The sequence below is a fragment of the Plodia interpunctella genome, chromosome 21, assembly GCF_027563975.2.
Source record: "Plodia interpunctella isolate USDA-ARS_2022_Savannah chromosome 21, ilPloInte3.2, whole genome shotgun sequence".
In the NCBI taxonomy this organism is placed as follows: domain Eukaryota; kingdom Metazoa; phylum Arthropoda; class Insecta; order Lepidoptera; family Pyralidae; genus Plodia; species Plodia interpunctella.
In genome coordinates, this window is record NC_071314.1 from 5,552,979 (window position 1) to 5,577,727 (window position 24,749).

General features: G+C 37.2%; 2 protein-coding genes and 1 non-coding gene across 9 annotated transcripts; all 3 read right to left on the reverse strand.

The window, feature by feature from the left end:
* Positions 1-11: 11 nt before the first annotated feature.
* Positions 12-5,985, reverse strand: LOC128679105 (serine-aspartate repeat-containing protein F-like). Of its 2 annotated transcripts, none has more exons than XM_053761127.1 (9): positions 5,941-5,985; positions 5,076-5,229; positions 3,077-3,235; positions 1,678-2,115; positions 1,446-1,511; positions 1,277-1,339; positions 1,116-1,196; positions 966-1,025; positions 12-522 (listed from the first exon to the last, which is right to left on the reverse strand). In XM_053761127.1, the coding sequence occupies exons 2-9, from the start codon at positions 5,208-5,210 to the stop codon at positions 340-342; spliced, it is 1,185 nt and encodes a 394-aa protein (XP_053617102.1). In that variant the 5' UTR covers positions 5,211-5,229; positions 5,941-5,985; the 3' UTR covers positions 12-339. The 2 variants fall into 2 exon arrangements, with proteins under 2 accessions (XP_053617102.1, XP_053617103.1); XM_053761128.1 differs by having other exon boundaries at positions 5,076-5,222; positions 5,941-5,968.
* Positions 5,986-7,845: 1,860 nt separating this feature from the next.
* On the reverse strand, positions 7,846-24,625 carry LOC128679096 (uncharacterized protein). Of its 6 annotated transcripts, none has more exons than XM_053761104.2 (21): positions 24,426-24,625; positions 20,936-21,052; positions 18,146-18,287; positions 17,607-17,748; positions 17,185-17,308; positions 16,399-16,500; positions 15,730-15,877; positions 15,310-15,517; positions 14,818-14,920; positions 14,235-14,407; positions 13,721-13,920; positions 13,160-13,328; positions 12,531-12,648; positions 12,249-12,298; positions 11,971-12,105; positions 11,636-11,789; positions 11,298-11,441; positions 10,747-10,980; positions 9,864-9,946; positions 9,375-9,577; positions 7,846-8,929 (listed from the first exon to the last, which is right to left on the reverse strand). In XM_053761104.2, exons 2-21 carry the CDS (start codon positions 21,042-21,044, stop codon positions 8,833-8,835), a joined length of 2,838 nt encoding a protein of 945 aa, XP_053617079.1. In that variant the 5' UTR covers positions 21,045-21,052; positions 24,426-24,625; the 3' UTR covers positions 7,846-8,832. The 6 variants fall into 6 exon arrangements, with proteins under 6 accessions (XP_053617079.1, XP_053617080.1, XP_053617081.1 ...); XM_053761105.2 differs by lacking the exon at positions 24,426-24,625 and adding an exon at positions 21,994-22,125; XM_053761106.2 differs by lacking the exon at positions 24,426-24,625 and adding an exon at positions 21,710-21,889 and having other exon boundaries at positions 17,613-17,748.
* On the reverse strand, positions 10,024-10,095 carry TRNAW-CCA (transfer RNA tryptophan (anticodon CCA)). Its single transcript has one exon. It is a non-coding gene; the product is annotated as a tRNA-Trp (tRNA).
* Positions 24,626-24,749: the final 124 nt, after the last annotated feature.

Sequence of the window (24,749 nt, forward strand, 5' to 3'; positions counted from 1 at the left end):
CTTAGAAATTTAAATTTTGTTAGGTTTTTTAAAGTAATATAAACTTTACAAATCCTATTACATTTTAAAGGTCGACGTGGAAGATAAATAAGTTGTGAACACAATACCATCAAACAATATTTAATTCGACAATATAATTGTTATCTTGCTAAAAGCAAAACGTATAAAAAAGTTAACTAAAATTTTATAGTAATATATAACATTAATAATGGTCTTAGAGATTCCTTTAGTAACTTTGAAGTAAAAACCGTGGCTGAAAACACAGGCGTTCCTACAGGAACCACTAAAGGAATAACTGAGAACAAAGGTAACAATGCACTGGCTGGAAACAGCTATAGTCTATTTGAACATGATCTGCCAGGGGTCATCGCCCCGTCTCCAGGGCTTCGAGCTGCCGGCCGAGCTGGTCTTAGACATGTCCCCGAGGAGCCCCATGAGCAGACTCCCGTAGAACCCTGCGGAGTCCTTCATTGGCATCTTGTTGCCGTTCTCGTCAGAATTGGAGTCTTCAGATTCTGCCGCCTGAAAATTTTATCTATATATTGTGAATCAATGTTTCTCATCTGAGCGCGCGGCATTAATTTTTCAAAAAATGTCCCAAATTGATGTCCCACAATTCTGGCTTTGATTTTGCGACCAGCCACATGACTGATGTCGAACCTTTTTGGGAATGCTTTTGTTGTCAGCTGTCAAATTTGTTAGCAGTTTGGTATGATAGAGGAAGATATGGAGTGCCATTACATGAATTACAAATTACATTTGATAGGTATGAAGTATGAATGTAATTCAATTTCTCGCCAGAATCTGAGTTGTCATGGTCCGTCACGACAGGTAAGTACATTATACTTTTTGTCACTACGCTAAACGTTAACGCTTGTTATAATAAACTTCAGTTAAAATTTCAGTTGTTAACGTAAACTTAGTTATAGTCATGCAAAGCTTAACATAATAAAAGACCAACATACCGCGCTTGTCCCTGTGATTAACTTAGATAAGAACTTCCCAAAGAACGCTCCATTGTTATTCTGAAAAGAAAAATAAGCATAGTATTGAAATAGGGTATTAAACTTTTCTCCTAAATCTACTAAATGCATCCAGAACTAAAAAATACTTACGGCACCACCTCCTGTTATAGTTTCCAACGATGTAAGAAGATAGCTAGCCAGTATTTCTCCAGGGTTTTCTTCGCCTTCCGACTGGAGAATAAACGGATTTGGTAGAGGTAAGTAAGCTTGTATGTGAAGTAGAATTCAATTCTTTAAAATGTTATATTTACCAGTAGACCGACGAACAACCCCAATCCTGATGCTATTAATGCATTCAAGTCGAATCCGTCGCCCTAAGATAATCAAAACAAATTAATCAGTCATTGTACTAAAAAATTTAAAATTATAGATAAAAGATAATTATAAAATGTGAAGGACAAGAAATAATCGTATACTTACGCTGAGATTTGCTACGATACCACTGACTGCAGCTAACAATGAACCCAAATCTGACTGTCCATCTTCCTGAAAATAAAATAAAACATATATTTTATGAAATTGTGTAAAAAAAAAACTATGTTGACATTCCTAAATTATTTTGCTCTATACTAATCAATATTCCAAAAAAATCGTTGCGCGTGTTTTGTCCCAAATTACGACAAGTTGATGTTATATCAATAATTTTACTTACACCACCACTCAGTCCTGCCAACAAGCCCAAAATTCCGCCTCCTTGGCCGTCACTCTCTGGTGGCTCATCAGAATCATCATCATCACTGTCATTGGAATCTTGTTTATCATTATCATCCTCATCACTTTTATTACCATCATCCTCAGAGCTGTCCTCTTCTGCGCCGTTGTTTTCATCTGAGTCGTTATCATCATCATCGTCGTCATCATCATCGTCATTACTTTCTGAACTATCTTCGTGGCTTTCTTCAATTTCTTGTCTTTGGAAAAATGACGGCGGTTTCAAGCCTACGATGTCATCGATTATAATTTCATTGTCTTTCACAACGTCTCGTCTTGTCTGTATTACGGGTTTCTTATTTAATTTCATATATTTTTCAAGTTTCATGAACTCTCGTACGATGTTTTGGACCATTGGATTTGACATTATTTTTTGTTGCTGTAAAAATTATAATTTTATGTCGTAATTAGGTACTTAGATGAAGTATTGTTAGCTGTTAGCATTAGAATAGAAGGCAAAACTAACTGAAAGCATAGAGAGAAGTGGTGCTGCACTTACCTTTGCACCATTCCGATATCGATCTCATAAAGAATGGAACAATTTCTTCAATCCTCTTCAAAAAAAATAGTTTTCTGTTACTGTGTGTGCGCAAAGTGCTCAAGAAATGACAAACGTAAAAGGGTTAATAGTAAAAGGACACACACGTGAGTAGAAAAACCAAAACACAAAAGTAATTCAGCGAACACCACCGAGAGTTTAAGGGAACTTTTTATTGTTCTGTTAAATATGGTGCACAATAAAATTGCACACTCCATGTATGTAGTAAGTGGAAGAACCTCTAACAGACAACTAATTCGCATTGCATCGAAACATAATCGAGTCGAGTCTTTAGAGGCTACAGTGAATATTATTGGTATTTAATGTGAAGAATAACACGGATGTCGTGATATTAAGCCGTCGATACAATATCGTACATTATTGGTTTTTCAAAATGAAGGTCATAACCTAACCGTACGTTCATTCGTATCAATCTGAATTCAGCGATAGTGTATTATGTTATAGTCAGGACTTCAGGAGTCATTCTAAAAATGATTAATTATGATCGTGTCGCCCAAATGAATGCTGTAGCTTTATCTACCTCTACCCCGAAAAATTCCATTATCAAAGCAAATAGTCATCTAGTGCGTTCTTGCAATCTTTTTTAATGTCCTTGGATCACTTGGACTACCAAGGCTGTTGGAAGAGAAGAGTTGTTGCGTTGCGCTATAGTCGCCTTTGTAGAATGTTTTTAGCCCAACAGCTATTAGGATCCCATGTCCAACTTTGGCGAATTCGAGATACATTGTTGGTTTTTCCTACTTTCATTTTGTTTAGTCGGCTAAAGTTGTTTGCGACTTACGTTGGAAGCGCTCAGGTTGGGTAACAGAGCTCCAGCCAGCCGCAGCAGACTGAAGATGTTGCTGCCGGAGGGAGCTGACGTGCTGCTGTCACTGAAGTCTTCATCATCGTCATCGAACTCTTCTGTTGTCGAGATTGAGGAGTATGTGGTCGTGGATACCTAGAAATGCGTTTATAAGTCATTGTTATAGTTGTTGGTGTGTGGTTTATATAGACGTCGTTTAAGCGACACAAAGTCTAGGCAGCTGATAGGCAACAATAGCATTCCCAAGGAGGGTAGACGTTGTGGTTATTTTTTCAGCTGATTTTCCTTCGCGGCGTCACGGCCCTGAACGCAGTCGAGAAATGAGAGAGAAAGTTAAAAGTTATTGTTACTGTTACGTTTTTAACGATTTTGCCAAGCCGCCAGCTGTGAGCGAAAACATCGTAACCCCACTAGAAAGGCTCTATGAAGCACTCTTACCATGAGATAGAGGTATGTTGTGCTCACAGATAAAAGAAATTTAATTTTATCCATGGTTGTGCTCATAAAAATGTTTTGAGTTTTTAATCTGTTTGAGATATTTTGAGTAAAAGTTAATTAAAAGTACCTGTTTAATACTTCCTCTAAATACCCTATGAATAGCGTACCGACCGTATACCTATCTATCTATGTATATATATATATATATATATATATATATATATATATATAATCATGTAGTAGAAGTGTCAGCTCAAGGAATGCTGGCATTGCAAAATATCCTCGACGGCTATTCATGTTGTAAGACCGCTATATCGGAAACGATGGAGGTTGGACCTTGGACATGCTGTCTGTATATTTAGACGACTACATAAAAAGCCTTGTTCGAAGAAAAAATAAAGTTTGTAAAAAATATCACTTCATGGAATATGTCCGCCAAATTAAATTTGCCTTCTTGTATGTCTTGTTGTTCTTTGTATAATAAAGATACAATACAAAACAAAAAGAAAAAAATGTATGAATTATACGCATATACTCATTCCCTGTAGGCCTAGGGTAAATCATGGACGATAACTCAACGACCCCCATACTTATATGTCGTGGTCGATGGTGTCCTAAATCTATAAAATTAAGTGTGTTAGCCCTAGGAAACAAATTAAGGTCTAGGGCACAGTATAATTAACTATTACTAGAATTAGAATTAAAGGATTACTAGAGCACCTACTAACAATACGTGTTGACTTCTATACAACACAAAAAGCACTACTACAACCAAGTAGGTGGTATTAAGTTTATCATACTTTATTTGTAAGTTGTCACGTCAAATAACCAGTTAAGTAAAACTTAACTATGCATTACATAATTAAGTACATCGTTTTAGAAACTAGTTAAAACTGGTATATAACATAAATTGACAAGCGCTTGAAAGACTAAAACGCTAAACTCCGGCGCACTACTTTGTATGCTTACTTGATACCAACGCAACATAAATTTAATTTGTAACTTTATCCTCATTTCTTGCTTATAGTGTCAAAAGTCAAGTATAAATTCACCAACGATTAGCAACTGAAGGCCTACCACGAAACATACAAACACGTAGCAAGTTAAAACGTTCTCATACTGTTTATTTTTCTTTCCCATATCGTATACTCATACGCATCGTGTAAAAACGGCGAAAACATAGCTACGTAATTATGTGTTATATGTTTCGTGGTAGCCCCCCTGATAGGGGTAAAGTTCGCAACTTAGTGTACATACCCCTTATTTCACAATATTATCTCTCATAGTCAAGCTAGGAGGTAGACTATAATAGCCTATCATATAGCCTTCTTCATTCATGTGGCATCACGGAAAAATTTAATTTTTTTTCGCGCACAAATGAAACAAATGTCTGGTACTTAAGTATAATATTTTTTTACATTAATAAATATTAAAATATTCAATGATCGATTGCATAAATTATTCTAAGGTAATTTTAGACACACATTTGAAATATCTGCAATATTCAGTAAGCATATACTTAATAGGTAGTACTCACAGATTTTACATAGCTATCCTCTTTGGAGTCAATGTCATTGTCGCCTCTCCTCCACCGGTAGCCCTCCGAGGGCGCACTGAGCGCGTTCGCCAACAAACAAGCAGCCAGAACCAACGACACACACGCTCGCGTCATCTTGGACTCCAACTATCAACTGACCGAGTGCACTTTTAACTTTGACGCGGGATTAGCAAAAACCTGTACTTTATGTAGTTTAGTGACTGCTGTGGAATTATTATATTAATTACCTATTCGTAATTAGGTTCTAATGAATTCTGGATATGTGATCTAGAGTCTACTTGGTATTATAATTCAATGATCGGTATTGTTAGCTAATTTGTGATTTAGTTAATGTACGAGTTACGATGAGTAAGAGATTACCTATTGCAAATTGTACATGATTCACAATTTAAAGTGCATTTTGACTTGTACCTAATTAATTAGTTGATTGATACTTTGGGTAATCTATTTATAGACTCGTTAGCTTATAAAAATTTTATTTTGAAATTATTGGTAATAGGTAAGAAAGTATAATGTGTATGAAAAAAATATAGTACTGGAAGCTAATAACTCTATGCCCTGGGATTTTCACTCAAATAAACTTTAACTCTTTATAATAGTTTCTGGAAATTAGTCAAAGCACAAGTCTATTGAAATGCTAACTAAATATTTACTCAACAATAAATATTTAACCATACGATTCTAGTCTATAAAATATGAAAACTGTGAAAGTTTATAGGAAAAAAATATGTATTCTGAATTTGTATTTACGAAAAAGCTAATTATTGAAGTAAAAAATATTATTAAGAATATATATATATAAGACTATCGTTAAATATTTGTTAAGTGCCGTCATAAAAAATACCTTATTGACTAGAAGTGATGGTGTGTTAACTGGCACTGCACTGAGGACAGTCAGGTGTAAGTCTATACTTATAACATCTCAGTTCCTGCGCCCGCTACAGCGTGTTCCAGACCTTGCTCAAGTGTTCAAGTGAGCAACTCATTGGAAAACATTTGGTCATTTTTATGAATCAAATATTTTTTATTGTAAATATTAGTTATTTGTAGTATAAAAATAAGTACACTTCCCCTTTACAAATAATAAAGCTTATTTTTACTTATGCCCACGATTCAGGTCTAGCCATATATAAAAGAAATATTAATTTTATCTATGGGTCTAGCTTTAGTGTAAGATTTGTAACTGTAAAGTGCGTGTAAATATGTTCGATAAATGATATTATAGAAATAACATAACATATTATAAAACGAAGTTCCCCTAACACGTCTGTCTGTCTGTCTGTATAAACGCATAAAGTAAAATAAAAAAGAAAGTTACTTTATTTTTATTTTACTTTTTTTATTACTTTGAGGCTGTTACGTCACTAAACTCAATACGTGCGATTTGTCCCTATATTTCTGAAAAAGGTTAAGATGAATAATTTATTATAGTTTTACTCTAGCGGAGCCGGATGTTACCAAACGCGAGCATATGTTCATTGTCCCCACTGTGACTGCCCCAACCCAATAAAACCCACTAAAACCGATTAAATAACTAGTCACAGGCTCCTTAACTACTTTTAAACTTTCGCGTTGCATAATTATATACTAAATAACAGGTATTAAACGCGCACATACCTTTTCTATTTCCCAGACATTTCGGACCTTGTTACAAAGGTCCGTGGTCGCTGGCCGACTATTATAGGTACTTACCTTTATCTTAGCTGTCTTTGTTATTTACCTTCCTAAATTTATTTCTTTTAATTACATTTTTACTATAAAAAGACGCAAAAACATACATCCTATATCAGCAGGCGTGGTGGTTCAAGAAGAAGGACCTGCGATTTGCCCCGCCCTGCGCTTGCGCCACTCGAGTTGCCAAACGATGCCGTTCCGTTCTGCCGCAAATTAGTCGCTGCCAGCTGCTATACACCAACGGCAAATTTGGCGGTTTCGAGGTACATTGCTAGTTTTTCATTGCGGTAACAAAGTGCTCAAATACAAACTATGTAATGTACGTTGACTCGCGTCGGTATCTGTCTTATTTTTGCGATAGTGTGTAGCCGTCATTATGTATCATATCATACCTCGTTTCCTGAGGATGATTCCTGGCGATTTGTCATGGCATTTGCAATAGTGCCAGCTGAAGGATATTATAGGCATTATATATTTTTTAAAAAATTCGCTAAGTAGGCAGATTCATTGTTGGAGTCTACTTTTAGGGAATCAGGCTTTTGCCAGTAGACCACAGATATTTACATAGTATCATTAAGGTATTACTGATACCTGTTGACTATAAAATATAACTAAACATAAACTTTACCTTTTTCCAACTTTTTATTTTTCATTTGATTACTACTTAAGTAACAATACAATATTATTTTTATTAATAACTTTACCTGATAAGCCCTAATTAACTTCAAATCATTGATTAAGATTAGATCTTTCAAACAACTACTCATTATCCTCCACTGGAATCTGTGAAGGACCAAATGAAGAAAATATTTCCGTCTATCCCACTAGTTCCATTATAGAACTATAGGGCTATACGATTTCGTCCCTGTAGTCCCATGCGACTATTGGCACTAATGTTTTAACCCAAAAGTCCCATTTCCAACATCACTGCCTTTCCCAATCTTTATTTTCATGTGCTTTTGCTTGTGTATTGGAATCAGGCGTTTTTGAATTTATACGTATTTTACTATAATTTCAAAATAAATAATGTAGTAGCTAATATAATGATCTATTAAAAGGAGAAATAAAATAAATCTACATGTCTAAATGTTTTTATTTATTTACCAGTAAGACTATAATTGATGTTTATTAAAATGATCTATAGTTTTTCTCTACATACATGTACCTATTCAACTATACAGATAACCCGGCAAAATTATTTGTAAAAAAAAAAAAAGTATTAAGTAGTTACCATGATTAGGCTATATTCAATCAATACGTTTCGTTGGTCGCTGATTAGCAAGCAAGACTAAATAAACATCAAATAAGATGAACTTATGATAAATTCATATCTTTTTAACTTCGATTTATCAAAGGTTTTTGTATATGGTATATAAATCTATATAATATATTCTACAGTACAGAGGACTAACATAATAGGCAGGCATATGCCTATTTTCATAATTATTAGATGCCTATTTTCATAATTATTTATTTATTGGACCACAACGACTGGACCTTTCCTAATTATTGTTAGGTAAACACATAGTCAAAGGCTGCTTTCCAACTAGTCAAATCAGGGACTTTATTCTAAAGTCAAAAATAAAATTTTATATGGAGCTTTGTATATCTGACGCGTCACGGATTTTGGAGTCAAAAAGTATAACTCGTAATTAATAAAACTGATCAATCAAAGTGACCTTTAATTATTATATTTGGTTGTTTAAATGTTTTATTTTATTTTATACCCAGTCAAGTAACCAATTTTATGGTAAGAGCGGAGCCTCTTGTCTCAGGCATATTTTTGTTTAAAAGGTCCAACCAACCTGCAGGCCTACTACGAAACATAAAAACACTTTACTAACGTCCACATGCTGTCTCTTTTTCCTATATCGTCTAGACATCGTGTAAAAAAAGAGAATGTCTGGACGCAATGACGTGCTACGCTTTAATGTTTCATGATAGACATGACACAATACAGGAGGTATTGTTAACATTTAAGTTAGCTAATAAATGTAATTTGTTTTTATTATCTATTATTCTATACTGATATTTATTCCCAAATTTGATATTGTGGGATAGTTCAATCAGTCCCAACTGACGCGTCAGCTCGGGGCGGCCGCAGTTTCTCCAGCAGTGGTATGGCAACACCGACTAGCTCCTCCCACTCCGCCAGCCTCCTGCAAGTAGTGTTTCCAGATGTAACATTTAAAAGTCTTGAAAATAAACATGATTTCAATTGAAAAATCTTGAGATTTATTCGCTTTGTAAATTTTGTGGCAAAACGTCATAATCTAGGTACTTACTTACTGAGTAGTTATACCGTATTTTCGCAAAGTAAATAATATAACTGTAGTTATGAAGGTTTTATCATTATTACATTATACTATTATTAAAGTCGCTTAGTTGTCTGCCTGGCCTATTTATGTTTAGATCTTTATAATTACGAAAGGGATTTCTACGCGGTTTGATAGATAGGTTATATGTATGCATAATTTTGCCTTGCGCAGCAGTTCGGGTCGCTAGACTTTTATGTATTTTATTTATAGAATCTAACTTGAGATACTGCAATTCTGATAAAAGCCTAAAGATCCAGAGAGCTCGAGACAAATCCTGGCAACCTACCTGCAAGGCAAGCAATCGCACTCCTCTCCCCCCACGTCTCCCTCCTCGAAACCCAAGTCTTCCCCTGATAGCTCGTGTTCCTCCCCATCAGGGAGGTCGTCGTGATGCAGTATGGGGTCGACGCTGTACGCTTTGCTAAAGGGCGGACGAGAGCAGTAATTGTCGTTTTCTGAATAGTTGTTGTTACCGATGTCGAATTTCACCTGTAATTATAATGTTTTGATAAAATAAAGTACCTAGGCACATAAAGTAATAATAATTACGAATTATTGGCAGTAAAGAGCGCAGAGAGATAAGAATAATACTTTGGTGCACCTTTAAAAAATTATGATTATTATTTCTTTAGCATACATGTTGTGTAAAAAAATTTTATTTTGTTGTGCAAAAATTTGCCTCTTTAACGAAAATCTCATATAGGCGTACACCAGAACATAAATGAAGTTAAATAAATACCTATATTAAATAATAATATTTGAATACACAACGTACTCGATTCTTAACTATTGCCGGGTCACTAGCCCGTCTGTTCCCGCTACGAGAAGCCTCACACGCCGCGAAAACTGATTCGTCATCTAAAAATAACAAAATGATTTCATCACAATAACATTTTAAAATAATAATGAAAAATGAAAAAAAAAAGTATTTTTTTTGACCCCGACGTGATTTGAACACGCAACCTTCTGATCTGGAGTCAGACGCGCTACCGTTGCGCCACGGAGTCATTATGACGATATTCGAAATATGCATACTTGTTACATTGACTTATACTATACCTATAAATAGAACTGATTATAGGGTATTTCCCTTCGTTTAATAATAAACTTGAAAATAAACCCCAATCAGTCGAATTCATCATTGCATTGATATTGTATCTATTGTGATCTGTGTTTGTAATATTATTAGGTATGTTATAATTACATTGATTGATTAATATTAATAAATAGAACAATTAATTATTATGACCTCGAAAGAAAACGGCCGCCGGAATCCTACTTTTATTATTATTGTAGTTTATAAAAGTTCGCACTACAATACAATACTCAGAGCGCGGTCGATAAGATTACTACCTACCTACGCAAAAACCCACGTGCTAACCCCAGACACCTTTCGTGAAAACATTAAACCGCAAAGAAGCACCTTATGCTCTGTTTCTGAGTTTTTCAACGGCAGTTTATTTATTCGATAGCGCTAATCCAACTAATGGGGTGATTCGAATAGCGCTATCGAATAGAAGCGCGATACGAATTAGTTGTCTAAAACCTCAAGTGCAGTGTGTTGGTTTCACCAGGATGTTTTCCTACCTGCAAGAAACTGTGCATATCGAACTTTCCAAATTTTTGACCGAACAGAAAGGATACATAATTGAACTAACCAATAAATTCAACGAGCGCGACGGACGTCTCGTGCGCGAGCGTGGCTGTGAGCGGCACGTGCGCGTGCGCGTTCCAGAGCGCGCGTGCGAGCAGCGCGGCCGCGCTTGCGTCTCGCTCGCTCGCGGCGGCGGCCAGCGCGCGCGCCGCCACTGCGCTCGCCGCCGCGCACTCAGCGCCCGCGCCACACACGTTCACCAGCACGCCCGCGGCGGCGCAACGCACACTGGGGTCGTCTGTGATATAAAATGTAGCTATTGGATATGAGATGTGCTATAATGGGCCATCTGATGAAGAATGCTTAAATAATCTTTAGTTAAATAACTACTACAATTGATCTTGATTATCTGAATAAATGAATATTGAATACGGTCAGGGGCAGATAAAGAAATACTTAATTTGGCAAAAAATATATTACTGTTTATTACATTTGCTACATATTTATGGGATATATGTCGAAAAGGATCGTTGGTTATCTGGCGGACTGTTTCGCACAACGGTGCATCTTCACCATTCAACGTTACAATTAAATGGCACATAATGCTAAACATACCATGGTGTAAAAAAGGCACCAGTGAGGGCAGAACGCCCTCGAGAACGATGAGCTGCGCGGTGCTCGGCGACCGCGACAGGTTACCCAGCGCGCGGACTGCTTCGCATGCCGCTATACCTTCACCGTTCAACCACCGGCAGGTTGCTGAGTAACAAATAAGATATTATTTAAAACTAGCGATCCGGCTTCGATATGGTAGAAACGTAATAAATTATAAGTACAGTAAAACGTAGGAATTACACTATCAATACAAAAATGTTGCAGTGAAACTATCAGGAAACTAGAATGCTTGTTTGCTCACTATGTTATAAAAAAATACATACATAAAAGATAAGAACCTCTACATACGCTGTGCAGCAACTCATCGAGAGGGTCTGGAGGCTCGCGGTAGAACGTCACGTTGTTGAGTGTCGCAAGCGCAGCCGTCGCGAGCTCCGAACGCCGCTCTAAGCTGCTACTGCGATCTTCTTTATCATCTTCCAAGTCTATCACCTGAAAATGTAGATTATAATATTTATTCTACATCAAAAGTTATCCAGTTGTAACTCTTTAAAATCGCAGTCGAATCTTCAAAATTTTAAAGTTTATCTGTTAAGCTAACCAAGGGTTTACGGGTTAAGGGTAACCAGCCCCTAACACAACCGGGAATACGCGAAGATGAGAGAGAACCTACTACAGTATCGAAGGGTTGCTTCTCAGCCAGCTCGAGACAGGCCAGGAGAGCCCGTATGGTCCTCTCGGCGTGGTTCTCAGCCAGACTGCGGCCGGCGCGCTCCGCCAAGCACAAGTTGGCCACCACTCGGACTGTCTGGAAGCATAACGTTACCTAACGTATTTTTTTCGATTTTGTATAATATTGTCATATATTGTCTTTCTTTGCTGAATCCGAATATCTATAGAACTTATTTTCAAAAGTATCAGGGTCAGATTGCCTAGTAGGTATGTACGCACCTTTATCAAAACATCTTCGTTTGATCCATCTGATCCACCTAGATCTGTACCTGAAAATAAATTAAAATGCTTTTATTGGTCCATTGTTTTTCTTACAAATCCTTCATCAATACAGGAAGGTATTCTAGATTCGAGAAGAGTTGCTAAGGATGTGCAAATACATATTTTTTTAGTAAATTAATATTTCTTAGCTATTTATTTTCTACGTTTCTACGATCTGTTGACTTTCGTCATGCAATACTTCGGTTAATTTTACAGTAACTTTTATAATTTAGGACTCACCGACGAGATGTAGATCTGGATCGGAATCAGGCTCATGGTCCCTGGACTCTTGGTTCCTTGTCGTGTATGATTCCAGTATTGTAAGCAGAACGTCTACTCCGCCATCTTCGTTGTAAATCTAAATAAACATAAAATTATTTAAGTACAGCATGTACTTAAATAATTTTATGTTTATTTAGAGAATAGTGGAAAAATATAGCATTCGCATCTATCATTCCTATTTATTTGTATAATTTTACTATTGCATTGTTTCGCAACTCCAATCGAGCTACCTATAGCTCGAATCCATACGAGTGAGCACACACAATAGATTAGCCTATTCTTAGTTGATGGTAAGCCACTTCACATTTAGCTTAAGTGAATAAGTAATACAATATAACTAATAATTTCATGATCACCATATCTCTCCATCTTCCATGCAAGTATTTTTTCTTTGGCACACATGGCATTAGATAACGAGAACAGATCAACCTCAATGGCTACATTTGTGGCTGCCGTAAAATGAGTGCAGGTATTTCCGCAGGATAGGTCCGCTACTCAGGTGAGGCCGACATGTAGGTAGTTAACGTGACAGTACATTCATAGACATACATTTCAAATCAATTCTAATCGAAGAGCATTAATCGTACATTAATTCTGGCCTGTTCGCTGGCAGCGGCCATGTTGCCGAGCGTGTAGGCGAGCCGCACGGCGAGCGGAGCGCGCGCCGCACACGCCGCCAGCGCGCGGAACAGCGCGCGCGCGCTCTCCGGCCACGCGCACAGCCACATGCAACACGACTCGTCCGCTGATAGCACACTGCAATTGTTATTAAGGTTTTAGCATCAACGGTATTATATTAGCAGCGTGGCGACTTGGTACTTAGTTGCTTTATTTTAAAAAAGGCAAATTACACGCTACCCAGTTTACGATTTATTTCCTTGAGAGTGTTTTATTGCTAACTTTTGGTATCAGAATTCAAGTCTACCGCCACCCGATAATTTTAATAAAACCAACTAGATACTATAGATGTCTTGTTTTCTGTAACTGTCAATGGCGAGAGGAAATTAGTACCTAAATGGCTAATACCTAAATGGGCCCATTGCTAAATATTGTTGTTAGATGCTTTTGGGTCACTTTATATATTTGGCACCAGTATTTTCACTCTCTAAAAGATCCCCAAAAAAAGAAAGAAAAAAAAATCGTTTTACCTGAGACATCTTGCGACATTGGTGAGCACGTCTCGGTCGGTGTGGTGCAACAGCGCGGCGAGCAGCTCGCCGAGCGCGCCGCTCGACACGAACGCCGCTCGCTCGCGCTCGCCCGCGCTCGCCAGGTTCCGAAGCGCTCCTGTCAGCTGGTACAGTGCGTGGGTTGACTGCTCCGACACGAGACGTGGGTTCTCTGCTTTCTATAACATTTTAGTAAAGTTAACTAGATAGTCTTAACTAGGTACTTTACTACTACCTACCTATATGGTAACTCCCCAAGATTTTTATCTGCAGATTACTTATCTACATTTTAAGTATCATATTAATCTGCATTTCAACGCTTTGTAGCAATTGTGACTGAGTAAATAACTAAGAATACGCTCAGATGAGGGAAAGTAAAGAGTAATTATTGCCTAAAGTGATTGAACATTAGTTAGTGATTGCGGTGGAATATCAGTAATCAGGTTGTGATGTTCGGTTGTGTGCGGAGGAGAGGCATAGTACATATAGTTACCGCGTTGTTCAATATCTTGAGATGCAGCGCGACAAGGTGTAGCGCGCCGGCGCGGTGCGCCAGCGCACACAGCTGCGGTTCGAGCGCCAGAAAGCGCAGCGCGCCGGCGCCGTATACGCAACACTCGCTCTCCGCCACTGGATCTGCGCGCCCGCAGCCTTCTACCACCAGCTCTGCGGAATAAAAACGTACTTCTAAGTGATCGACTTACTAAATGTTGGTCGATTGTTGGTTGAACGACCTTTGTTCTCTATTTGTTATCCAGTTCAAAATTTACATCCAAAGTTACCAGTTTATCACTCATATCGCTCAAGTAGCTGTAATTTGGTAAAACTTCGCCAAGGTCATGAAGGTATATCTGCCCCTGACTGTACAAAGACTTTAAAATATTAAGTGGAAAACCGAAAAGTAAGACGAAACCTACATCGCCAGAAAGCATTGAATTATGAAATAAGAAGGCAAAAATCCAAATATTTTTTTGAAACAGTCCGATAAAAATGCCCAGGACACCGGGCATTTTTACAGGATTCAAATAATTTCTCATGTAATTATTAAAAAATGCGTATTTACATATAATGCTTACCAAGTAGATTAGTACTCCTAAAGAAATGGTCATTTTTGTCGTTTCTTGCAATTTTGAACACAAGTTTGCATGCAGCAGCTAGATGCGTCCCAGTTACACGCATCTGAAAATTTATTTATTTAAGTACCTAACTTCATCTACACATCTACCATCATCAATTCATAATGGTAAAAAAAAAACAAAAACATGTTAACGATATTAAAAAATAACATGTCAAAATGACATTGCTTTGTTTCATGCAACTGTTTCCGTCTGGCAGCTTGTGACATTTTGATAATTTGTGACTCTAACCCGAAATTCATTTTCAATTTCCCCATTATTCATAATATCGATACAACATACTTTAAGCTAAAAAGTAATAACACTTAAATAGTAAGATACAACATACTTTAAGCTAAAGTATTTTGTATGTATGCCATATTTTGTAAAGTGCGATAGTGACAAAACATGTTTTAGTTTCAATTATGCTTATAGGTAAGTATTTATGCTAACCGTAAGCATAGCCCGAGCGATGGAAACAAGCACGGCCTCATTGTCACTGTCGACATGCGTGTACAGCGCTCTCAGCACCAGCTCCCGCAAGCTGCCGCTCGGAGCCGCCTGCTCAATGCGAGTCTGCAGCTTCTCGAGGAGGTGGAGCGTGCGCTCGCTGTCGCCGGGGCGCTGCGACAGAGCCTCGCCCAGTTCCAGCGTGCTCATGCTGATGAAAAATTAAGGAAATAAGATTCGCTGTATTGAAATTCGCCTGTGTAATTTATCATATCATTTATTTGCAATCCAAGTGTTAAATACAAATTAATATAATGACCTTGTTGAATTCTTTATATTATTTGTGATCAAAGTGTTATAAATTAATTTAATTAGTTAATATTTGTTAATTTACTGCCCTTCGTGAGAGCTGTTAACACAAACCTATCATAGTCGCTGGAAGTGACAGGCAGCTGGACCTCAAGATGTTTGACTGGGATGGAGCCAAGTTCGTCAAACGTGGCCACATCGTATGTGAGCGACTTGGACGTCGCGTACATCCGCCTTCGACACGGAGGGTCAGGACTGAGGGCTAGAATAGATAACGTGAAAAGTTTCATTTAAAGTCGGCGATGCGCGCGTGAAACTCCTGGTGTTGCTGGAGTCTTTGGCTGCGGTTTCCACGTGCCATCAGGTGGGCCGATTATATGACAGTTTCCCTACTTAATAGTTTAAAAAACGTAGAATATCCACGCACTTGGGGTTGTGTGATATATGTTACAGACAACTGACCCGAAACGAATAAATAAAAACATATTTACAACTATACGCAGACTAAATACAACGACGATATTTATTGATTAAATATTAGCTTTGTGAGAAGCTCAGACTAGTTTATTCTACATCTCTGTGATCGTATCATATCTAAAGGTAAAGGCTAAATAGATAATCGCGAAATAGAAAACGATGGCTACTAGGATTTATTACTAAAATTCAACTGAAACTTAAGTGGCTGAATGGAAACTAATTACTAAATGCAACTATTTTTTACATAGAGAACTATTTTAACTATATATTAATGAGATTTGTGTAAACCCATGCCTTCCTCCTTACATTTAGTGCCGTAGCCACACTGTGCGGCTGCGCTGTCGCCGCCTGCGCAGCCTAATGGACGCGATACTGTTAGAGCTTGAGAGAGATCCTTTATCTTGCTTTCTGGAATTTCCATTTCATCACCATGATTTGTTTTGATAGTGGCGTGTGGTTCCGCCCTATAATAGGACCACTCTATTTCATCCCGTAGATGTTGTCCTATGAGACGATTGAAGGACACATAACCTTGGCAGCGGATATGCAATTCCCAAGGAGGGTTAACGACAGGCAGGCGGCTGGTTGTAAAATCAACGCTGGATCTTCAAAATTTAAGGTTCGGGCTGGCATTCGGCTCAGCTGAAATCAGTGATTGCTCTCCGAGCTATCTTCGAGCAATGTCATTGATGCAATGAGCCTTTTTGTTGCTGCAGCAAACACATGCACTGTGTGTGCCAATATAGTTTTTTGTTATGTTTTGACTGTGAACCCGTATTTTGTTGCTTTATTTTATTTATTTTGTGTTATTACTCTTATCCTTTTATTTATTTTATATGCGTGTGATAGTAGCGAAATAAATGTACCTATTAATATCTATCACCACGTCCCGTCCGTTATCTGGGGTCTGGGGTTCGACTCCCAGCCCGGGCAAGTATTTTTGATCACAAATATTTATCTGCGGTTCTGGGTGTATTGTGCAGGTTTCTGTGTTTGTGCCCGTCGGACCCGCGATACGAGCTTAATGCTAAACGTGGGTCGTTGAGTGTTGTCCATTTATCTAAAAGAGATAGAAGAGAAACGTTGACATGCCTTCAGGCGATTGCCCCGTGGTGTTCCGCCTATGCAAGGGCTTGCTGCGTCCACTGAGGTGCGGCAGCTTCGGGAAGCCAGACCAGCCCTCCACTGTGCGGTCCTGGGGTCGCACCGGCCGGTGCTATGTAATAAATAAATTATTTTATTTTTATCTTTCTAAAACACAATTTTTCTCTCCGACTAGGAGTAAGACTAACACTTATCTACAAATAATAAATAATTCATTTATATGGATCCATATTCACCTGTTAGTAAAGCAAGGATAGGAGGTTATGCTGTACCGCACTGGTCGCTAGGATTTGTGAATGGTTTGAATGAAATCGTATATTTAACAGCCAGAGGCTGTCCTCATCTAGCGCGGATGTGTATCGTCCCGTCACGCTGATGTCACACAGCTAAGGCACAAGCTGGTTACATACACTTACGACTGGTTTCTTCTTGACGTTGTTCTGTGGCTCGGCGAGGGCCCCATAGAAGCTGTCCTCCTCTAGGGTAGATATGTGCGCGCCAAGCACTGAAGACACGTCCACGCTGGTGTCAGACAAGCTTAGGTATTTGAGACTGTTGAATATAACATTTCAACTATTAAAGGTACACTACATAGAATTATTTTACTACACTCCTGACAAAGTATACCCATTGACCTTACTTACAAATTTTAAAGGAGTCAAAATTAACATAATGATAAGACAAAACATAATAAAGTTATGAAAATTGTATTGTTAAGTCTTTCCACATATTGCGTCTCCCTCTCAGCTTTTTAAGGTTTGATTCTGCTGTGATTTTACAACCAGCCTGACGACAACCCTCTTTGGGAACGCTATTGTAGCCCATAAGCTGCCAAGGCTATGCGTTCCTTAGTCGCTACGTACGACATTCACGGGAGATGTGGTCTATTCTAGGTCTGAATGTCTAATTAATTGTCTAATATTTGACTAAAAATGAAAAGGACACGTACTCAAAAGAGCTGGGCGGCCTGGGGTCCTTCTTCCGAGACCTGTCGCTGAAGAGCGTGCGCTGGGGCTCCCGCGGGGTGAAGGGGCGGCGCGTGCGCAGCGGACGGAGCGCGCCGCCCGTGCCCGATGACGCGCTGCTCATCTCTGGAAACGTACACACATTTATACTTTATGGAGAAAACCATGGCAAGAATTACGACAATGTATGCCATAGCATCTTCCGACTACTACTGGAGGGAACATGAAACATAAAACAAGTAGCACGTCAACTTCCACATCACAATGTACAGACGCACACAATACTTACTTATTATAATCTTCGAAATTATAGCGGGATAAGTATTTGTATCCTTCAAAAATACATACGCAACTAAATTTTCATACTTATTTGATTATTTTGTGTTATAAAACTCGCTAAGTATGATAAATTATTGATTATGCAGATTATGGTACATATCCAGAATGCACACAAGTTAAACTTTATTTAAATGTGAAAACCTTTTACCAAAATCACAATATTCAATATACGAGTTCGAGCCTAATTATTCATATTCATATTATTTATTCGCCAATCAAGTTTTACAATGATCTTAAAGTTAAAATTATGATGAAGTTAAGAATTAAATTAGAATGGGGCAATGTAGTTATGATTAGAGGTTTACGCCAATCGCACGCTACATTTTGGTTGCCATTTGACCGGGCGACCTCGGGTCAACCACCTTGGAGAACTCCCCACAACTTAAGTACTGAGCTCCATATAATTAAGTAGCTTTACCACCACATTAGCCTTTACGAGGATTTGTTTAAATATTCATAAGAGGAGTAAAAGTGCTACTCACGTACATACTCACGTACATACATATATAAATAAATTGAAAATGGAAATTGTAAATTTCGCTTCAATTTAATTAATTTACATATCAATAGTATATTATAGTTTTTAAATGTTTTCTCATTCGCTTGATGTTAGTATTGAGCGAGCTACTTACATATAACTAATACAGAGTGATTTCTGATACATTGGAATTATTTTATCTCCATGGTACTGAACAAATTTCGTATATAGGTATTTCATTTTGTATAGAACAGCTGATATTTTTTTTCGCGATTTCGGAGTTCCCCCATACTAAAAGTTGTTCAGAATCATGGACTGAGCATGTAGTCAAAATATTGCCAATATATTGAAAGTCACCTTGTACAGTTTTACAAGGTTACAAATATAACTGCAATTTGACGGTTGGATCAGCCATAAATGAAAAGTTAAAATGTTTTCAAAGCTGAGGCAATCAAAGCCATAATCCTGACGTCAATCGTGGCAAAAAGAAAATCTGTCGTACATCGCGTGAGGCCCGGTCGTTATGACGTTGTGAACACGACGGGTTGGGCTGTAACGCGAATCATTAACTTTTTACCATTTTCCCATAGACTAGATAAAAACAAAAAAAAATACAATTATACTTAGTATGATAATTATTTTTGCGCTTTTTTTTTGGGACAAGTTATTATATTTTCACCGATAGTTAAAAAGACTTAGGCGCATTATAATTTTATTGAAATTAAAAATCTCGACTCGACCGCGGTACAACAACGCGGTAGTGCTCATTTAAAATTTAGTTATAATTATGGGGTTCGAAATTGGCCTGAATTGCTTCGAGAAAAGGATGGTACGGCCGTGCCTTTGTTTTGCTCGACTTGCGGAGGCACTGCTGTGCCCCCAGATAAAGTTTGTGTGACAAAACAAAGGTTAGATCCTGGCGCAGAGGTACAGTATATACAAAAGTAAATGTCCGAGAAAATATAACTATTGGTTTTTTTCTTTACGAGCTTATCTTGGGTGCACCATCGCTTGCATAATATTGTATTGTCAACGGAACTGACGTGTAACATTTCAACTCGAGAGTAAACTCACACACAAACAGTCCTAGTTCAGTTTTAAATTTAAACCTAATATTCAGGAGTATGGTGAATGACATACTACTTTGTGTCCCGGAAAAAAGAACTGATCCCGTGGGCAATCGACGCGGTAGAATTCATGGGCAAAAGCTAGTTAGATTATGGTTCTAACATTAAATAAATTAACTCTAAATCTTTGCAACCTTCTTTGTCGGTTTTTGAGGTCTTTTAAGCTTAGTATCTACTTATAGAATTGAGGTATTATTTTTATGTGCCATCTGCTATTATAACGCGCATGCAAAATATTTGAAGTATATTATTTTTTGGGACCTAAATACCTGTACAAGTAAATACGAATTCTCGGTTGTTAACCTGATTTTCAAATACCTAAGATTACTAAGTACATCATATCTGCGAAAACTATTTTCTGTTCTAGTTAAATAAATGTGTAAAATATTTAAGTAGTAAATATTTTAGTTATCCTCTGTTTTGACGATTTATTTAGCCTGGCAACATAAACTCTTATATCGCTACCTAACATGACAACGGTTGTATTGTTGTTGCCTCGTCTTTTATTCGCCAATTAATCCCTAATACAATAACTGAAGCGGCCAATTGTAATACATATTGAAAGACTTTCGAATAGTTTCGGGTAATTGAGCTGTTAAAGCACCTCTACTTTGACATAAATAATTCTACGACATCCTGCATTACACTTTTCATCCTAGATACTGGAAGCATATAGTACAATTTTATTTACTTAAGTAGGTATTACATATAAAATAACAAAAATAAAAAAAAATATTAACTTGTTTCAGTCATTCTTCGAACCATACATGTAATTGATGGAAGCGCGTCACTCACCTACCAGAGAGAAAGAAAGAGATGTAACAGATTACCTCCGTATAAGGCAGCCCTGGCCTCGCTGATGATTTCAGCTGAGGTTTTCCTTCGCGGAGGCGCGTAGAACGGTGCGCCCGCGCCGCGTCGCCCGCCCCTCTCACTCATTTGTTATTCTGTACGAAGAAAATAAAATAAATATAGTAAAGTGTGCCCCCCCCCATTCCACATAGTCTTAATTACCCCGCTAAAGAAATTTCAAAATCGTCTGCTCAATTTTTTTGTAATTGTACCTATATTAAAATTAAGTACTACGGCGCAAAAAACAAATGCATAAATATCAAAAAACACATGTAAAATCGATTAGCGCTGTTATACGAGTTTACACGAAACGTTCGAATAATCGCTATCACGACATAAAAGATTGAAGGCATTGATGAAAGGTTAATTTGAATCACTCATTATTATCGGAAAATTAATTGATTGGAAACTAGGGCAGCAAACATACGAGAAAATATATATGTAACAGTTAAAATCCGTTCTTAGTGTAACGTATTTTCTCTAGTTACACCTAATTCTCACTTTGTTTGCTTCGACAAAATACTGCGACGGACTGACCTCGTAAATCTAAATCTGACTATCAGCTATCAACGAAATATATCGCGCCGCTGGAGCGAATTCTAGAAAATTGACAAAATACTTAAAATTGGGGGTACTCAAGTAACTTGGAATGCTATTTAGATGCAAACTAGTGCTAAACATACATTAACCACTGAACTGATTTAAGGTATTTTAATTGGTCTAGAACAATATGAAGTGAATCAACATTTTACCTTTAAATAACCATAAATAAAATACACTACATGAACAAACAAGTTACGTGATGAACAATTTCCGAAAACAAAAACATGTCAAAACTGTTGAAAGGAACACAAAACGTAGTTCCGTAGATGCCGCGTAGCAACCTCGTAGGCGGGTAGTTCGTAGAAAGCTCTACGCGGAACTGCCGTAGACCCACAGTGGCTACGGCGTAGTGGTGCTACGATACAATTCTATTTAATCTAATTTTCTGATTTGTTTTAAATATTTGAGATGAAATGTGAAATTAATAGCTTACTTAAAGCGGTTAAAGCGTGGTGGTCTAGTGGTGAAGGCAGCTGCCTGGGATTGAGAGGTCCCTCGTTCGAACACTACCGTGTCTTTATATCTGACGTTTTTAACGACTTTATATATCTGTCTCATTTACAGTAGTTTTCATTAGGCTTTTAACGGATGCGGATTTTCAACGGATGAACTACATGCTAGCAAAATTTAAAGAAAGAGTGAAGAGGCAACAAACAAATTTACTTTCGCATTTATAATATTAGTTAGGAATATGGTTTTACGCGAGCGAAGCCGGAACGGACAGTAAGGCAATTTCCGTCACTCAGCGCATCGTAATATAAAATATCGGCATATTCATAGAAGCTTATCGCTTTATCAACTTTACGGTTCGCGATCGCTGGAGGATCTCGCCAATTTATTGCTGACAAAAACGCGAATTCCAGTTATCAATGGACAATTCAATACTTACATGAAACCGAATAAAGAAATTGAATATAAATCTTAAGACAGCTGGCTATTTCCCGGCGATTTGTACGCCTCAAAACAAAACCTGAGATAATTATCTTAGAAACACAACTTTAGCTTTTTCTAATAAAATAAGAATAATACAGAAAAGGATATATCTTTTTCTGTATTCGCAAGATCGGCATTGCATTTTACAAGCTTTTGTTTAGTTTACCTGTCCCATCTGTCGGTCTGTCTGTAATCTAATCTTGCAAGTTAAATTTCACAGCTACTTCTGTTTGTTTTACAGAGTTTTGTCACATCGCTTCCAATGCATTATATGTATATCTTGATAAGTATATTCTGATAGTGCACCCAGGATCGGTTCCCAACGCGGGAACTCCTCGGTGGATAAGTACTTTTTTATATGCTTCGCATCTAATACCTATCTTTATACCTATTTACTTCATTATAACTTTGCAAATAAAAAAACTGAACAGATCGCTAATCTTTGGAAGTCCAGTCGCAGTCGGGTTATATTTTCTGTAGCCAAATTCAAGTTATTTAAATATATAGATAGAGTATAGTTTAGTTCAAAATAGTGTATTTTCAATATTTATGTTTTTCTTTCAAAAAAGTATTTCCCAGCAGTTATAGTTAAGTTAATAAACGCCTATATAATTAGAAATACTGTTGTTACTTATCAGCAGAGGAGCATTTTATCTCTTTATCGCCTCGTACGAAATCCACGTGAAGATTTCAAATCTACACGCCAAAATGCTTACTAAACTAAACTAGTACTATAATTGGTCATAATCGATGGAATTAGTGCATTTAACTCCAAGCGGTCATCGTAACACATTATTATTCTTGTAGACTTCGAAGCTAGGCACCTCATTTATTAATTGTTTCCTTGAACATCGTATCTACTTCAGAACAAAAATCGATTTTGTGGCGTGGCTTGGCGTCGCCTCGGTTACCGCGTGCAAACAGAGATGCCTAGTCAACTAAACCGGTGCCCTAGGTCGGCAACAAACACAGCAATCAGCGCGACAATCTATACATACAATATTAGTCTTTAATTAAAATCAAATCATTCACATGGTATATTATTGACAGAGCGAAGCGAGCGAGGTCTATACAAATCAACTTGGGGCAAATATACATTTTTTGTATATATGTATGTGGGTATGTATGAATGTATGTTTGTAACGTGATAACTTTCGAACCATTGGTCTGATTTTGATGAAATAGGTAAAAAAAAGTTGATAAAAAAGGTATATAGGATCTGTCAATAGAATTTTTGAGTTCGTGGGGCAACAAAATCGGTTAAGTCGTTTTTGAAATATTCACAATTTTGTAAAGAAATATTGTTTTCGCGAAGTCTAAGTTCGCGGTGAATAACTAGTATATAGTAATTATAAATACAGTACGTACACCGAGGTTGTGGACCCAACACACAACATCGCATCGCTTGCGCGTTGTTCACTCGCTCACCTAGGACACCGGTTACTAGATTACGATGAATGTTTGCACCATATTTTTTGTAGCAAATTAATAATTTATTTTTCGTGAATGTTTCATGAATTTTAATGACATTTTCTTGCTAATGTTTGTATTGTTAACTTTCTGAAGTAAATCTTCCGAGATATATAAATATACTAGCAGCACGAACTGTGTAGGTTCATCATGCCAGACTGCTACACCAGAGGTCCAGAATTCGATCATCAGACAAGTCAAAATAAAAACATTATTTTTATTCGGATCTAGGATGTTTAAATCTTTATACCTAAGTATATAAGGCAAGAAAAATTCTATAACAAGTTATATGATACAGAATCGTTGATTTAATGTTTCATAAGGCTTGAACTTAATTTGCGATTATATTTATTTCTTATTTAGTTATTTGTTTTAGTTATTATTTTAATCTTCCAGTATCCGAAATCCTGTTCCTCACCATCAGGAATAATACAATAATACTTAAAATTATTGAAATCTTACCAATATGTGTGATTTGATTTTATCCAAAAATAAATTATCCAATAGCGCTTTTGTTGTGGTTCTAATTGAACTTTGTAGGTACCTATATAGTATATACAAATTGATATTGTTTTTAACGTTTTAATTAAATGGTTAAACTATGTTTTGCTATAGGTACATAATTTTGACTGTAGTTTTTGAGTTTTTGATCTTTATAATGAATCAAAAGTGACATTAATTGTTTGAACTGTCTTTAGCGAGGTTATGTGGGATTATCAAATGAGATCTACAAGTAATAAGGTCACAGCATGTATACACGGTCTAATTTGTATATTTGTTGCTTAG